Source organism: Argentina anserina, chromosome 3 (assembly GCF_933775445.1).
Source record: "Argentina anserina chromosome 3, drPotAnse1.1, whole genome shotgun sequence".
Taxonomy (NCBI): Eukaryota; Viridiplantae; Streptophyta; class Magnoliopsida; order Rosales; family Rosaceae; genus Argentina; species Argentina anserina.
In genome coordinates, this window is record NC_065874.1 from 4,088,677 (window position 1) to 4,105,654 (window position 16,978).

The window sequence follows — 16,978 nt, forward strand, 5'->3', positions numbered from 1 at the left end:
GCCTCTTAGATGAAGTTATAAGAGTAGTCCATAGATGAAAACAGAATAAATTTTGGTTTTACTCCAAGAACTGCAAACGCAGCGACTAGCAGATATGGTTACATATAGCAAGCGATAGTTATAGTTACGGACTATCTCAGAGAGAATGTATCCACAGAAATATTGAATCGATTCAATTCTAATTCTACTCGGTTCATACAAATCATACCACTATAAGGTTAATAGATTTCATGTTTCCTTAAACGGCAGAGAAGGAGAGGAAGATTCTGTGGAACATAAACTCCAATAAGGTGACATTTTTTTTCTTTCTTTTTTTCCTAATATTTCATATATACATAACTGTATTTCAGCTAACCTACTACCCAAAGAAGTATCGAATCCATTTACAAATGGTCTCCTTCCCCTCTCAAAGCATCGCCAAGGTGGTGAACAGAAACGCATACAATCACATAAATAAGTCTGGAAGCAAAGCTAAGTCAAGGTCACAAAATCTCCCCTTCTTCCGATTCATCAACCTCCACTGTATGATCATCCTTGATAAATAAACCAAGACGCTCCAGTGGCGATCGGAAGTGTGATCCCCAAGAGCCACCATTATATCCGGCTAACGTTTTTAATTCATCCAAAATAGAGCAATTCTGCTCAAACACAACAGTCCTCTCCATCTGCATGAAAATTAGTCATCATATCAGACCACAAACATACTGATAGGCGCCCACTCATGAAATGTATAAATAGAACAAAAATTCACCTTTTCAAGTGCAATGCGAGCTTCTTCTCTTTCTCTTGCATGTCGCTCCTTCAATTCAATCTCAGCCTGCCTTTGTGCAGCAGCTTCCGCAGCTCTTATTTCAGCTTCAATCCTTGCTTTCTCTGTAATACAACAAAATTATGATCATCAGTAAAATGGCCGCTGGAGAGAAAGATGGGGAAATTCATGTACAAATGATTAACAATTATTGCTGTATTCCATTCATAAAAACAATCATATATCAAGAAATGAGTACCAGACTCCATATATTCAACTAATGATCAACAAATGTCACCACTCGCGGCATCAAACACTCGGGTGCAAGATTCATGTCTTCGCAAACAATACAGGAACTTCTAAAACAGATGGCTACATAAATAGAGTTTGATGGGCATATATTAAGAACTCAATCAAAGACAATGATTTATTTATTTCCTTCAGTCACAAAAAGTAGATCATGAAAATGATCCAAAAGTCCAGCAAAATAACAGATATTTTAGAATACAAGTATAGAAGAATCGCTTTCAAAGACAATTATCAAGTAGATAAATGGATTGGAGTGAGTATGACACCCCGTTACAACCTTTTCTATAATGGGCGTCTGACCTGATTGACAATCTCTTTTTATATTAATTTTTATAGATGCACATAAAGGTGTTTCCAGAGACAAGAAAATACTTCAAGAAACCATCCTCAAACAGTACAGACGAAAGAAAAGGAAAAAGTACAAAAATATGTTAAGATCACCTTCACGCTGCTTCCGCTCTAATCTTGCCTTTTCTTGTTGCATCTTCAGAGGATCAGTTCTATTACCCTGTATATAAGGATGGAAACAATATTTAGCAAACCAAAGGGTACAAGAACTACAACATCATCTACAGTTAATCTAAAATGCAGCAAACCAATGCATCCAACAGAATTTTGCATAAAATGGTTTCAAGTGAGAAGTCTTACTTGATCAAGAAGACTTTTCTGTTGAGCTTTCAATATAGTATCTGCAAAGCGTCTCTTGAGTATGGCAGCACGGAGAGCCTTCTTTGGTGATAGTGGAACACTAAAGATAGGAGTGCTCCATTCTAGACAGAATTGATAAATACAAATTAATAAGCAGTAAAATGTCAAGCTGAAGGGTTAAAGTAAACACATAATTCAGAATAAAGAAACTGACCTTCTCCAGAAGCAGCATCTGTGACTGGACTTGTAAAGTGAGAACTGGGACATATGGTTTCCTCATCCAGAGCACTTACTGCCCCTTCAAATTCCAACACCATTCTACTCAGATCACTAATGCAAAACTGGCTAAAAATCATACATTTGTAAAGTTATGTCGTCTCACCATCAGACTCTGGATCTGACTTGCTCATACGGGACGCAGAAGAGGTTATTGCTTGACAATCCTGATATTGAACAAAAGGTAAGGCATAGTACCATTAAAAGAAACTTGAGGACATCAATCAGAAATACTGCCATACGTACCAGTCCAGTTAGATTGGCACTAGACAAATGACGATTTTGTTCCTTGCCTAATGACCCCTCAGAATAATTTTCTGAAGCAAGAGAGGGATTCAATTTCAGGCAGATTCTAACACATAAAATATGCAAGTAAAAGAAAAGATAAAAAGACTAACCACTTGAGCAGCAATATTCAGTGCGTAGACTGCAATGGCATGTAATGTTGCCACATGTTCCACATTTACTACCCACCAAGCTCGGTGGCTGCTTTCCACTTTTGGAGCCAGAGGATTGTCTGCCAACACTATCGCAGCCTACATGACACAATCTCTATTAGCTCTAAATACCCTCAAATAGCTTCACATAGACATAACACAAAAACATGCATAGCATACCTCTATCCAAGTTCTTCCCCAACAGTTTTGGAGTGGCCTTCACTGTTGTGGCAAGCAATATCTGTAAACAAAGTACATATAATTAGACGGAGTAGGAGGATGCAAACTTTTATAATAAGAACAGAGAAACAATTAGTGCACAAATTTGTCAGTATTACCAACAAATGCTTACCTCACCATCACTTGCGCCATAGCCAGTTCCGACATTCTCTTTGCATGGGACTGAGAATTTCGTCACTGATACATTCTGAATCGGAATAAATTTATGGCTCAGTCTCGTATCACTTATTTCAGTTATTTTCTTAATTTGCCCACACAAATTTTTCCCTGCATCAACCTTGGAGCTTCCCTGACTCAGCTTCACGTCCAGAAGTCTCCATTTCATCTCAAACTTTGTATTTAGGTCTTTTGCCATCTGATGAAAAGGATTGCCTGGGGGATTATAGAGCATGGCATTAGAAAAGGTCAATCTGACATCAGATGCAAACTCTCCGGCGCCAAAATACATATTTCTGTCTAGCTTTGTTTTTATCGTTCCCAAATCCATCGGAGAAGAGATGACATCAAGATAATCAGGAATTTGTAGCTCAACAGGATCAACCGGTTTTCTGAAAGCCCAAGAGTCCTTATGAGAAATCAAGGCACTCAGAATCGTCGAACACTGACTCTTCACTTTACGATCCATCTTCAGCTTCTTCTCTCTGGGAACCTCTCCATCCCCCAGCGGGCCCCTCTTCCTCCCACCCGGTATAGAAGATGGCACAAGAGAGCTCAAACCCTTGGCAGACACTGAATGCCCAAAGTCGCGCGACACTTTCCCATCATTGGATTCTACTACTTTCCCTGAATCAGCTTCTACCCTTTTGCAAGAGAATTTGATCTTCAGCTTGTTGCCCGACAACATTGTCGTGTCGTTTCGGTGGCGATCATACTGATAAAAAGACTCCCCGAACAGAAGTCGTACACAGCCTGAATCCAAAATCCAATAAATCAGAAAATAACACCCAGCATAAACCTTCACGGCGAATCAGAACACCGAAAACTACACGAAAGCATGAATACTGTACTACTCCTGCTTAAACAGTACTAAGAGCAAAGTAACAGAGATCCAATACACCATTAAAACCCAGTAAATTCAACTATCCAAACATAATCATGAACTGTTTGCGAACTTAACGAAATCGAAAAACCGACAGCCCTCATCGAATTTGTACAAGATCCATATACCCAAATCACTGATCCTAATCGTGCCCTAGAAGCAGATCTAATTAGGGTTTACAATCCGAGATCGGCAAAGAAAGATAACCACGATCGATACCACCGAAATTCAAAGCTGAATTGTAAAACCTAACTTGAACTGAGCAGAATCGAAGCCCTAACTGATACGGAGATCGGAGATCGGAGATCGCTAATGTAAAGCGAATTGGAGTAGGATTAGGGTTTGGAGAGCTTACCGAAATCGAAAAGGATGGCGGAGAGTTGACGGAGGAATTGAGCGGCGCGGATGACAGAGCGAGAGATAGGGCTACGCCCTACGCCGCTCTTGGAGTCGTCGGAATCGTATCGGCGGAAGAGATGAGAGAGAGAGAGAGCGAGTGATTGGGAGAAGGAGGAGAAGAAGCTCACTATATTAATTGAAGTCGGGCCGGTTTTAGGGTTTTTCACTTAAATTGGGATATTTATTTTCTCTTTTTGTTTTTGTTTTTCAATTTTATCTCCCGACGAAAAATAGTCATTGATATTCTAAGAATCTAAGCAAATGTTAAACTAGCTTGCTTTCACCTCGTAGGCTAGTAATTACACTTCAAACTCTTTCTTGACCACGGTGAAAAATAGACCATCCATGTTGCAGTTGCCGCGTGAAAAGAAAAACACCAAAACTACGGCAAAAAATCCATATCAAACTAAAAGCTTAAAGTCTGGAATGGAAGTGCAGGTTATCAAACATGAGCCGATCAAAGAAGGTAGGCGACACTCGGTTTATAGCCGATAGAGTATCCAGCGAGCATTATATTGCCGGATTTTCAAATCGGCCGATCAAGGTCGGCAACAGATTAATCAGGATGACTGACGAATAGTAAAACAAACCCACCAAAATATGAGCCAGCGGTAAAACGTTTAAGCAAATGCTTAAACTCTACTATGCAAGTGTAGGTTTCCAAACATAGATTAGAGAGGTGACCACGGTTTAATAGGAATTACATATAGAAGCTTTGTATGATTGGATTTCAAGCACCAACACATGGGTGGTGGGCAAGGCTCAGGTATGTCCATCTCACAGTTTAACAAAACTCATCTCACACTGGACATTTCATACAATTTTGATGATTGAGAAACATTTAAAGATTGAAGTAACAACTACCAGCAAACAAAGCGGAAATATGTATCAGGTTACTTACAAATGGTTGAATCTAAAGATATTGAGGCTAAGCACAGAAACAGATAACATGCATGTGCATAGGTCTAATTTCAAATTCTGAATTAATAGCCAGAAAAGTGCCATAACACAATTGTAGTTTCACATAGAAGCTAACAAAATATCAAAACAAATCATCCATATTAGCTAAAAATCTTCAACAAGTACAGCAAAATAACAACATAAAAAAAAACACTCCATTTAGAAAAGCGATGTTCCCTTTCCCTTCTTGTCTCCACCAATCTCAAAGTGCTTGCACCTCTGCAATAAAAAAAGTAGAAAGGAGTAAGTACGACTGCCAAAGTTACGTGTGCACCAAAAACAGAAGCACATCTAGCCTCAAACACTGACCTTGATTGGATGCTGAGAAACGTGCTTGCATCCCTGGCATTGGAGCCTTAGAACAATCTTCTTGGTAGTCTTAGCCTGTTTGGAACAGAAACATCAACACTAAGATTTCCAAACACAAACATCAAGCTAACACATCTGTATGTTCAATACAGCGCGAATGACTATACCTTCTTGTGAAAGACTGGCTTAGTCTGACCTCCATATCCAGATTGCTTGCGATCATAACGACGCTTACCCTGAGCAGCAAGGCTATCCTTACCCTTCTTGTACTGGGTAACCTTGTGCAAGGTGTGCTTCTTGCACTCCTTGCTCTTGCAGTAGGTCTTCTTTGTCTTGGGAACGTTCACCTAAAACATCCCAACTCCAATTACCATTCCTCTACTCCATTTCCAAAACAAATCAACCACAAATACAACAACGAAACACAGGCACCACAATTCAATAAGCAAACCATTTACTTCAGTAATCGAAGACCAATAAATCAATCAAAAAGCCTCTAACAACCTACAGCATACTAATTCATGCTTACTGCAGTTAAAATTACTTAATCTTTATATTTACAAAGATAACCCGTTCGATTTTACTTTTTTTTCAAATCGTGGTAGATTTAACACAGAACACTCTAAAACCCTAACCCAAACTCAGCACCAGCTTCAATCTATATTACGCAGCCAAGTAATTGAAGTTGGAGCTAAATTAAACCACAAAGAACTAAAGTAAACCGGTCCAGAAATCAAATCGAGGCGGAAAAGCTATGAACTAAGACGAGGAAATAGAGAAAGAAAGAGGAGAGGTACCATGGTGAAGGCAGCGGCTGGATAGAGAAATGAGTTGAGCAGCGAGAGCGGCCTGGATAGTGAAGCTGAAACCCTAGTTGAGAGTCGGCTATTTGTTCCGGTTTTATACTCGGTTGTCTTGGGCTTTAGGTCAGAATGGGTTTCATGGTTTTAAGTCCGATTAAGTTGGGCTCGGGTATTGCTGACTTGACCCGCAAATTCACATTGACATTCTTCAGAAAAACTTTTTTGTCTCCAGAAAACTGGCTGATTTTTTCTTTCCTTACTCTTTATATATATACAGATACTGAGATACATGTAGTAAACAATACTGCAATAATGACAATGTAATCCAGATCATCTGCACGCCGCCAGTGTACAAACTATGAGCAACTTGAATGTAGTTTCTTCATCATGAACTAGTAACTAGTCCCATTCATAATTTCATATTATTTTAGGGGAATTTTATGTATTGCAACGTCTGTATATTGCAGTTTTAATTATGCTGTCATCTGTTAAGGTTGGATGGTGAGGGGCTGAAGTAGTAGCAAAGTGGCTTGACTTTGGTCTGTATGACTATTTCGCTTTCGATTCATTAATCTTTCTATCTTCTCCAGAAAAATAATCACAGAAAATTGGTGTATCAAAAATCGATAGATCTATACAATAGTATCCTTCTATTGTATTGTATTTTCAATTCAATTTTAATTCAATTAAGATGGAGCCATCTTTTTATCTTTCTATCAAGAAAAAATTATGGTAGATTAGCGGATATTTATATCAGCAATAGTGACCTATAAGTACTTCCAGGTTTCGCATAGGCTTTGCAATCTGTCAAGTAATTTTTTGTGAATAATGCTTGCTTATATAGATAGTCCAAGTCTGCTCTGAGTTAGAAGGGGACTAGAACTTACATAACAACAATGTACGATCTCTATTCACAGACCTATGCTCATTCAGCTCCACACAAAAAAAGAACTGGTATAGTATTAAAAAATCTGTTCATTGAGTTGCTTGTGTTGTATGACAAATATCCAAACAAACTTGAACCACTTTGTACAAAACAAGGAATTTCAGACTCAGCAGAACTATAATCCTTACAAAATCTGGTACTACTTTTCACCTAATACTTAGTTACTTACTGGCCATGAACAGAGTGGATAAGTGGAACATGATATTTTTCTTTCATGGACATTTTCTGTGCTGAGGTGAAGTATCTTATTTAGTGCTGCTTCTCTTTCCAGTTATGGATTTTCCATTGCAGCCTCTTCCTCCAAACAGGTACAAATGACGTATTCATGATCACGTCTTCAGTAATTCGAGTTTGTTCACACATATGTGATCAAGGGTTCTCTCAAGTCCTTTTTACATAGATCACTATAGTATAAGTACAAAACCAACTGGATAATAGCCAGAATTGTTCCAATACCATTTGGAATCTGCACAAGAATCAAAATAAAGTGAGATGTGTTTGCTGCCTAAACTGATAACTTAATAGCTGAATTATGCATGTTTGAACCAAAAAATGCTTGCATGAGGAGGAAACACAATACTTACATATAGAAATGGATCTTCCTTAAACACTCCGTATGCAGAAAAGGAGAGACTCATCAAGAAGGTTGCGAGAGAAAGATAGAATGGCATGAACTCCACGCTCCTTGTTTTGATCACCAGTTTCTGAATGAATGGATTTATGTAAAACCATTTATGTGATGAATGTGAATTAAATCAACTAAGAAATTGCATGTCTGAAAACAAGTTGGAAGAGATTTCTTTGCGTGACTTACTATGATAAACAGCGGAGAAGCAAACATTGAGATGAGTGAAACAACACTCAAATACCCGACAAAAGTTTGCCTTTCATCGTAATCTAAAACTCCTATGCTCACAAACACTATCAATCCAAAAATAGCAAGAACTACCAGTAACAATCCCAGCATCCTTGCCTACAATAAGCATATTAAATAGCAGATGATTTGCAGAGTTCTAGGAGGTTTATCAATTAGAAATGAAAGTAGGTTCGTGGCAAATGTGTTACCTTTATTTCTTTTTCAGCATACGCGATGAAAATGCTAACGTAGATTAACTGGAAAACTGCTCCAAATGAATTGACTGTAGCTACCAATATGATCCCAGTCTTGACAACAGGCATGCCATACCAGAGGCATATTAAGCAATTCAGAAAGGCATATATGTAAGGCAATCCTGAGAATTGTTCCGTTGACTTGTTTCGGATGATTCTCTTAAATGTTGGTCTGTAAAACATATAGAAAGATACATAAATCATCAGTGAAGTGAAAAATTTCCATAATGTCAATGTTTTCCCATAAACACCATAAAGAACTTACATCGGAGAGACAAACAACACAAATGCAAAGACATTACCTGCAGTGGACAAAAGGGTATTAGAATTTGTAACGAAGCACATTGGTATTTAATAATAAAGATAAGTAGGTAATACTACGTCCACTTAGTGTATAGCGTATTAATACAGTTTTCAATAATAAAGATATGAAGTCAGATGATCAGTTTTGATAATGGCAACATGATGAATTCCAGGTGTAGATTTCTTTAAAAGAAGAAACATGGAGACTAGCTTCTGTCAGATGTGGACTAATCAAATAATTGGTTATGAAATTAAGATTGTCTGTTGAAATTCATTCAAAAGGATTCATGATATTGGTACCCAGAAGGCCAGAACCCAAAATCCAAAAGTGAGCATATAATGGAAGAAAAACTCCAGGCAAATACCAACAATGGAAGAAGCATAATGAATCAGATACAGCGTCAGATTAAAAAAGGGTACCGGCAATTCCAGCTGCAACACTCAAACCTAAATACACAGAAGACAACTCCATTGGCAACATGATCCTTCAAATCAAAGCCTCTGATAAGTTTGTATTCAAGTTTCACTGCACAACTACTCAACACCAAACAACAGCTCTTTCTTCCTCTCTCTCTTGCTAATATGTACACTTTACGATAAATGGTCCACAAGCAAAGCCTTTTTACAACAATCGAGTGTGGATGATATTTAAGCTAGAATAAAGAAATGTGTTTAACACTGTGTAAGATAGAGAGAACTGGCACCCTTTATTATCTACCAATCCAAAATCTATCAGATTTTTTATGTGTCAGATTTCTAATCAACCAACGTGGGTTTCCAACCATTAATTTTTCACTGCTTTGCTACATAAAGAATGCAAGGATTGAACTAATAGTAAGATAAGTTTTCCAGCTATGAAATAGAAATGTCATACTCATATATACCACTTTGTGGCTTAGACAGACTTCAAGTGGACTCAGCCTTCACTATCAGTCATTAACTGGTAGAGACTTTTATTGCTTTTTGGGCCATGTAAATTAAGAAACGTGTTTGCTTCCTACGGATTAGTATGCATACTTTGCATATGTATAAGTTGTAGTGGTTATAAATCTATAAGCACAGGTCGTATGTATATACAGTCACAGCTCAAAACGAATATGGGATCTACCGAATGAGTTGGGTCGGCAAGAAAAATCAAGTGGAACATAAAAGCACACTTCTGCATCAACAATCTTCTTCTCCAATATGAACAAATCATAACAAGCTCGTTATGTATATGAATACAAAATGGATCTTTCAGTTGGTCTCAGGAAAGTTTAGAAACAAATGTCTCATAGCTGCAACGACGTTGATGCTGATAAGAGGTTTAGAATCCAGAACGTCACGGTGATCAAGGACGTAACTACACACGGGCTATGGTGAGCTGTAGCCAATCTCAAATTACTAAAAAATGTATCTTTCTAGTTAAATTTTAGTGTTAAAATTTAAATTTTAAATACATTCCAAATTTTTATATATAATTTATAAATAATCGTAAATTTTTTTATAGTCCAACTCATTATGAAATTTTGGCTCCGATTATTTTAGAAAATTACTTAGTGGTACTATACTACATTTGAATTAACTAAAAACTCACTTTTCATATTTCTTGTACAAATTATAACATAAACTCAAGCCAAAAGAATAAGTAAAACAAGACTGATTAATTAATTAATTCAAAAATAATTAAAATACTCTTATTTTCGTGAAAATTATCAAATATTACCTATAAGATTTAACAAATCTATTTTTCCTCATTTTTTAGTTTATTTCCGGCAAATTTAAGTTTTTCGGCCAAACCACCGGTAATTTAGAAGTGAGCCAATATATAAAGTTGTTCCTTATGTCATGAGCTTTCATTTAAGTATCATATTGCATATGTTTTGAGAAATTTTGAAATTTCAAATTTTGCTCATCAAAAAACCACAGTAGCAGTTAGTTTCTAGTCGATAGTAGCAGGTACCGTCCAAGTCGATAGTAACAGTTAGATTCATAGTCGACAGTAGCATGTACCTTTCAAGTCGACAATAGCAGCTAGTTTTAACTAAACAATAACAGTTAGTTTTTATAGTCGACAGTAACAGTTAAATTTTATAATTAACAGTATCAGATAACATATTCATTAATAGTAACAAACACTATGAGTTAAAAAGTGGTAAAAAAAATATTTTATGACATTTGGCAACTTGCCATCATTTGGTATTTATTTATAAATTTAGGTTCTTATTTGTTTTATCAAATTAAGTAGTGAGTTATTTGTAAATTAAATTGTTGTCTGTTAATTTTGAGTATTTTATTATTATTATTTTTCCTTAATTACTTTGACATAATTGATCAAAAAGGTTCATAGTCACTAATTGGTCTTTGGCTAATAGTACAAAAAAAACTGGTCTGCAAAACTCAAACGAAGGGTCCAAAAGCGGCAGACAACAAAGCAAAATTATGTGACAAATGGAGAGGGGAGTTCTACATATGTTTATAGTTTTAATGACAGGTGAATGTTCACGGGGTGTATGCAAGAATTTTCGACATCATTAGCATTTCATCGAACAAGTCGAAGAAGGATAGGGTATCAAAGAACCCTTGGTACTTTAGTAGTGACTCGTAAGAATCCATGATTCTACTGTACAATCATCTCATCGCATATTCACTCAAACACAAAGCGTGTTCCATGTCCTCAGTTTCATACAAGAACTAAGAATTGCTTGCTCAATCAATCATGAAACATAAATCCATGTGGTTGACACCAAAAGTATACAAATTGTAACAAAAAAAAAACAAGATGCAGCATCATACATTCTTCAAAGTTATGATGAGGCATACACTCTTTTTTTTGGTTAAAGAGGCATACACAGATACACTCATTTGGGCTTAACCCGGATATTTACCCCACCCCCCGCCAAAATAAAACCGGAAAAATTAACTTTCCCGCCATTTTGTTTACCTCTTTGGGTAAATTTCTATATTCGCTCCCATTTTGGGTCAAACTCTAACCCTCCGTCTTCTCCAAAACCCCTTCACTCTCTCTGTAATTAGATGAACCCAATCGAACCCAGCTCATAGCATTCGTCTGGGATTTCCAGGAAGACCAAGATGGGTATTCAAGGGCTTCTGCCCTTGTTGAAATCAATAATGGAGCCAATCCACATTAAGGACTTGAAGGGCTGCTCTGTGGCGATCGATACCTACTCTTGGCTTCACAAAGGTGCATTGTCCTGCAGCAGAGACCTCTGTCAAGGCTTACCCACTTCCAGGTCTCTCTTTTATTTTACTCAAATTTGTTGAATTTGGGATGATGGGTTTAGGGTTTTAGGTCATCTGTGCCCTAATTTTGGGTTGATTTGTGAAATGAGATAATGGGTTCTTGTTGTTTAGATTGTGTGATGGAAATGTGGTGATGGGTTGTCTTTGATTACTTGTTTTGATGCTTTTTGGCATGATGGGTCTTGTTCTATAGTCATTTCTGGTTCTGATTAGGTGAAATTGTATGTATCTAGATTTCCAAATTGAGGATTTGAGATAAAAGATGCCACATTTCCTAGTTAGTTTGAGAGGAAGCCTCACATGAGCTGCTAAAGTTCAAAACTTTTTAAGATTGACTGAGCTTTTGTTTAGATTGTGTGCAGTTGGTTTAGAATTATGATGAGATTGTAGTGAGAAAGAGATGAGTTTGATTTCTATGTATTTCATTTCCATTTTTAGGCACATTGACTACTGCATGCATAGAGTGAATCTTCTGCGGCATTACTGTGTTAAGCCTGTACTTGTGTTTGATGGTGGTCTTCTACCGATGAAGGGTGAACAAGAGAACAAACGTGCAAGGTATGCTGGAATCTCTTTTTCTGTTTGTTCCACTTCAGTTGGTGATTCAGAATAGTTTTGGCTGCTTTAATTCATGCCATTTGGTTTTTTGTGTTGTGCTATATCTAATAGATTACTAGTAATATTCTTAGGCGACAAACTATTTAAGATGCTGTCTGAATTCCGAGTTCTAACTCTTGAAAGTACATTTAAAGCATATGCTTCTGTTCATTTTACGTTTCTCATTTCCTCCTTTGTCTTGAATTAGTTTTTTTTAATCAACCCCTTCATCAAAACCATCAAGTCCATGTCATTTCTACTACTCATTTTCATAAGCTTCCTACACCTTTTACTGCTTGATTCATCTGATCGTCTCGCACACAAAGTAAAGCTGTCAATCTTTTTCTGCTGTCCTTTTATAATAATAATAATAATTATTATTATTATTATAATAATTATTATTATTATTTTGATGGAGTAGAAAAGTGCTGGATTGGTGCTTACCAATCAATGATGAAGATGAAAGTTCATGAATAACTCTACTTGGGAAATGTTTTTGAATTACTCTGATGCAGGGCGAGGAAGGTAAATCTTGCACGTGCTATTGAGCATGATTCCAATGGAAATTCTTCTGCTGCTTATGAGTGTTATCAGAAAGCTGTTGACATTTCACCATCAATTGCCTTAGAGTTAATCCAGGTCAGGCAACTTGTTTCCCAAGGGTCTAAAAAGCAAATTATCTATTTAGAAGAGTGACAGCTTCAAAGCTTTTTTGCTTCGTACTAGATTATATTTCTTCTCTTCTACTGACATTGTTGCTTCTCAAAGGTGTTAAAGCGGGAGAACGTGTCTTATGTTGTCGCTCCATATGAGGCAGACGCACAAATGACCTTCTTGGCAATTAGCAAACAGGTGGAGGCAGTCATCACAGAAGACTCTGATTTAATACCATTTGGATGTCCTAGGGTAAGCTATTTAGCAATGATTGCCAATTTTTTACGGCTAGAATTTTACTGGCCAACAAATGCTTTAATCTTTTCCCGTATCCAGATTATATATAAAATGGACAAATTTGGGCAAGGTGTTGAGTTTCAGTATTCAAGGCTACCTCGGAACAAGGACCTGAGCTTTGCAGGCTTTACAAAACAGATGATTTTGGAGATGTGTATTCTTAGCGGTTGCGACTATTTGCAGTCATTGCCTGGAATGGGACTTAAAAGAGCACACGCGCTCATTAAAAAGTTCACAAGTTATGACAAGGTAAATTTGCCCATTTATGCACGCAAGAATATTGTATACAAATAGGGATAAGGACCCAACAACAGTCTTTTGACTGCTCATAAATGTCTTTTTACCAATTCTTGTTTATGTTTAAAAGGCATTCTCTTTGAAAAAGATCTTTTGTAATGTGGCTGATTGTTGGCCAATTTTAGGTCATTAAGCACCTAAAGTACAGCACTGTTTCAGTTCCTCCCCTATATGAAGAATCATTCAAGAAAGCAATACTGACTTTCCAGCATCAACGAGTTTATGATCCCATTTCTCAAGATATTGTTCATTTGTCTGATTTGTCTGATGATGTTGAAGAAAGTTTGGACTTCCTAGGACCATATCCTTTAAATACAATTAATATATAACTTAATCTTGTCGTCACTTCCCATTTTGCTATTTTAAATACGTAAGTCTACACCTTAACCTGGAATACATCTTTACCACGACATATAGCTAAAGGCATAGCAGAAGGGGATCTTGATCCATTTACCAACACACCATTCCAGGTAACTCTTATGCAATTTATACACGGTTTTTTCTCTCATTATGTGTTTTTCAAGTGTATCATAGTATATATTTAGCTTGAGTATGAGAATAATATTGCTGCCAAGTGTCAACTTTTCATTCTTAAGGTTTAAGTCTTTTTGAAGGAGTGTGCTAGTTTATTCTTGAATGATTCACTTTTTCTTTTCAATTATAAATAGAAATGATTCAAGGAAGTGTTGCTTTTATGCTTATTTGGACACCAGTCTTCACATACTAATTACCTTTTCACAAAACAAAATTCTTGTGAATAGAATATCTGTGACGTGCTATCAAGAGAATAGTTCGTGACTGATCCTCTTTGTTTGCAGCAACAGAAAGAGAAGATTAGTGCCAACACAACTTCCCAACCCCAAAATGGGAATTTTGGAAATACAAAGAAAAAGCTAGACTTACCTGTGCAGAATAACCTTTTGACGAAGTATTTTTGTATCCTTTGACCCACATCTTTTTCGAGTTTAGTTGTTATTTAGGTTTTAATTTCAGTATGTTGTTGTACTGACTCAACACAACATTTTTCTCCGGGGTCAAATCCAATTTGCACCTACGACCAGTAAATAGAACAAATTGGATACTGTGGCATCTTTATAATACAGCGACACTTATGCATCATCTTTATCCATCATCATGTTGTTTGTATACTTGTGTGGTATATGCTGCTCAAATTTGTTTAGGTCCTATAGTTTTGTGTCATTTAGCAAAGGCTGCAAATATGCATATAGGATCTGTGCATTGGAAGTTTATTGCTGCATGCTGCATGTGATTTGATATGAAGTGTAAATAATTGTTATAGTTCTGGCAGCTATGTTGTGTTTCTCACAGCAATATGTTTGGTGCTAGTTACGGAAATTTTCCTTGACAACTTAAAGGTTTTGCCTCTCTTGAATCAAAGAGGAAATTTAGGGCACCACGATCATCACCTGATGATCCAAGTCCAGTGTCTAGTTCTAGTCTCAGCCTAGATGAGAATACCTCTGTGGATGATGCTTATGGTAAAACCAACTTCTCGGGTTCTTCTCTCGGTCTAGATGAACATGTCTCTGTGGATGATGCTGTCTGTACAGCGAATGACTCAAAGTTCACTCTGCTTTACCCTGAACACATTGGAAATCTGCCTCCTTGTGATTCAGTGAGTTACATAAATGCATTCTTACATCAACCATCCTTACAACTTTTGTGATGTAATAACTTGTCCTTGTTTTCTCTAGGTGGAAGATAGTATTCCAACTGATTTATCGGAATCTCCAGATGATGGTATGCATATAAGCTTCTCTCAGTAACATTACATATCCAGATTTACTATCTACTTACTCATCTTACTTGAATTTTCGCTGCTAGCACTGAAAAATATGGCGGGCAAGACAAGAAGTCCAGACAGTACATTGTTACAACAGCCTAGACATTCAATTCATAAACCCTGTTTAACACTGCATAGGGAGCGTGAATGTAAGAATGCCCAAGGCACATTTGAGTGTAAAACAAGGACAGAGAACAAAAAGGTCATTGTAAGAAGTTCTTATTTTAAGGGTAAATCAACCAATGAAGATATTCAGGAAGATAAACAAGAAAAACTCTTGTTGAAGGATTCTCTTGGCAATGATATGCATGACAATGCAGATCCTGAGATTGCTCCTTTCAAGAATAGCCTATTCTTGAGAAAACTTGTGAAGAGGAAAATCTCCCCAAATGACAGCTTCCAAGAGGTATGTTCTTTCATTCTGTGCTCTAACAACGTTTTTATTGTTGACTGTATTGTTATAATATTTATGGTCTGAATTGTTTCAGGACGATGTGAAACTCAAACAATTATGTACTGATGCTTCACTACCCGATATTGGTAAGTGAATGAGAACTCAGAAAACTATGGGATCACTGTTTCGGAATTCAAAGTTATATTAATTTTTTTTTTGGTAGGAATTTTTTTAGATAAGATTTTCTTGTTTTTCTATGCTATCCATGCTGATGGCAGATTGTAGAGCAGTGCTTGTTGAATTCTGTCTAATTATAAAATTGGGAATATAATTATATAAAGCAATTTATATCAGGGAAGTCGGTACATTGGCCTAAATGATCAGGAGTTTTTTATTTTTATTTGTTTCTTTTACATAGGTCCCTGTGGCGCCAGCCATGAAGCAACCCTTACAGACCCAAAAACTGAAGAAGAAAAATTCGGATCCAACATTTCCCATTTAGGCCGTTATTCTGACATAGCAGAGAAGTCTATGGAAAACTTCGTTTCAGTAATATCATCATTTAGATTTGGCTCATCTGGTTCTCGAGCAAGTGGCCTCCGTGCTCCTCTGAAAGATGTTCGAAATACTTGTACCAATAGGTAAATATATTTGGACCTAATCCAAGTATGTCTCCTTTACATACATACATAATCTTCATGAATGACTGGGACACCTGGTGTATGTTTATTGTAGGACAACTGTTGCTGACTTTAGCCAGTTTGAATATGTACCAAATAATCAGAAGACAAAGCCAACGTCTCGAAAACGCAGAATTTAGGTTGCTGCAAAACAATTTTTCTTGCAGCAAGCCAGCAATTGTTCTAAAGGCAATTCTGCTTGGTGACTGGTGAGTGGGGATGCCACTTGGTTTTTGCATCTGCAAATTATGATATTGTAGTTTGTCGTAACATCCTATCAATTATGCAGGGTCCTTGAAGAATGATTTCAAGTTCTTAAGGTTTTTGTGGTGAATCAAGAGTCATCATGAGTAGAATATCACTCTCTTCATCCATTTTGGTTTTGTATAGAAAGCTCAAAGAACTTGGATTCTTCCTGTAAGTGTATTGTTCATCTGTTGTATGACTTGTATCAACGTTGTTATACTGTATCTCATACATGAAAT

General features: G+C 36.8%; 5 protein-coding genes across 6 annotated transcripts in view; 2 read left to right on the forward strand and 3 right to left on the reverse strand.

Annotated features, from left to right (window-relative positions):
- The window catches only part of LOC126788605 (cold-regulated 413 inner membrane protein 1, chloroplastic-like), a 131,635-nt gene that overhangs the window by 22,703 nt on the left and 91,954 nt on the right, over nt 1-16,978 (forward strand). Inside the window, exon 1 of one of the 2 annotated variants that reach the window (XM_050514614.1) lies at nt 11,524-11,533. The exons of the other annotated variant lie outside the window; for it this stretch is intronic. The gene's annotated coding sequence lies outside the window, so the exon portion shown is untranslated. Of the gene's footprint in view, nt 1-11,523; nt 11,534-16,978 lie in introns of those variants that run through there. 2 annotated transcript variants of the gene reach the window in all.
- On the reverse strand, nt 273-4,443 carry LOC126785838 (transcription factor GTE12-like). The gene is made up of 12 exons (XM_050511488.1): nt 4,437-4,443; nt 4,053-4,262; nt 2,771-3,567; nt 2,599-2,659; nt 2,380-2,517; nt 2,228-2,298; nt 2,088-2,148; nt 1,920-2,003; nt 1,706-1,827; nt 1,499-1,565; nt 752-873; nt 273-665 (listed from the first exon to the last, which is right to left on the reverse strand). Exons 1-12 carry the CDS (start codon nt 4,441-4,443, stop codon nt 483-485), a joined length of 1,923 nt encoding a protein of 640 aa, XP_050367445.1. The 3' UTR covers nt 273-482.
- LOC126788615 (60S ribosomal protein L44) lies at nt 5,036-6,245 on the reverse strand. Its single transcript, XM_050514625.1, has 4 exons — nt 6,163-6,245; nt 5,533-5,712; nt 5,366-5,440; nt 5,036-5,275 (listed from the first exon to the last, which is right to left on the reverse strand). The coding sequence occupies exons 1-4, from the start codon at nt 6,163-6,165 to the stop codon at nt 5,216-5,218; spliced, it is 318 nt and encodes a 105-aa protein (XP_050370582.1). The 5' UTR covers nt 6,166-6,245; the 3' UTR covers nt 5,036-5,215.
- On the reverse strand, nt 7,163-9,084 carry LOC126788607 (bidirectional sugar transporter SWEET2a-like). The gene is made up of 6 exons (XM_050514617.1): nt 8,948-9,084; nt 8,490-8,526; nt 8,180-8,396; nt 7,929-8,087; nt 7,699-7,818; nt 7,163-7,580 (listed from the first exon to the last, which is right to left on the reverse strand). Exons 1-6 carry the CDS (start codon nt 9,006-9,008, stop codon nt 7,470-7,472), a joined length of 705 nt encoding a protein of 234 aa, XP_050370574.1. The 5' UTR covers nt 9,009-9,084; the 3' UTR covers nt 7,163-7,469.
- Nucleotides 11,554-16,942, forward strand: LOC126788616 (exonuclease 1). Its single transcript, XM_050514626.1, has 15 exons — nt 11,554-11,760; nt 12,209-12,328; nt 12,883-13,006; nt 13,136-13,273; nt 13,358-13,567; nt 13,741-13,916; nt 14,013-14,085; nt 14,434-14,551; nt 14,992-15,251; nt 15,331-15,376; nt 15,461-15,825; nt 15,908-15,959; nt 16,232-16,454; nt 16,549-16,702; nt 16,783-16,942. Exons 1-14 carry the CDS (start codon nt 11,600-11,602, stop codon nt 16,631-16,633), a joined length of 2,151 nt encoding a protein of 716 aa, XP_050370583.1. The 5' UTR covers nt 11,554-11,599; the 3' UTR covers nt 16,634-16,702; nt 16,783-16,942.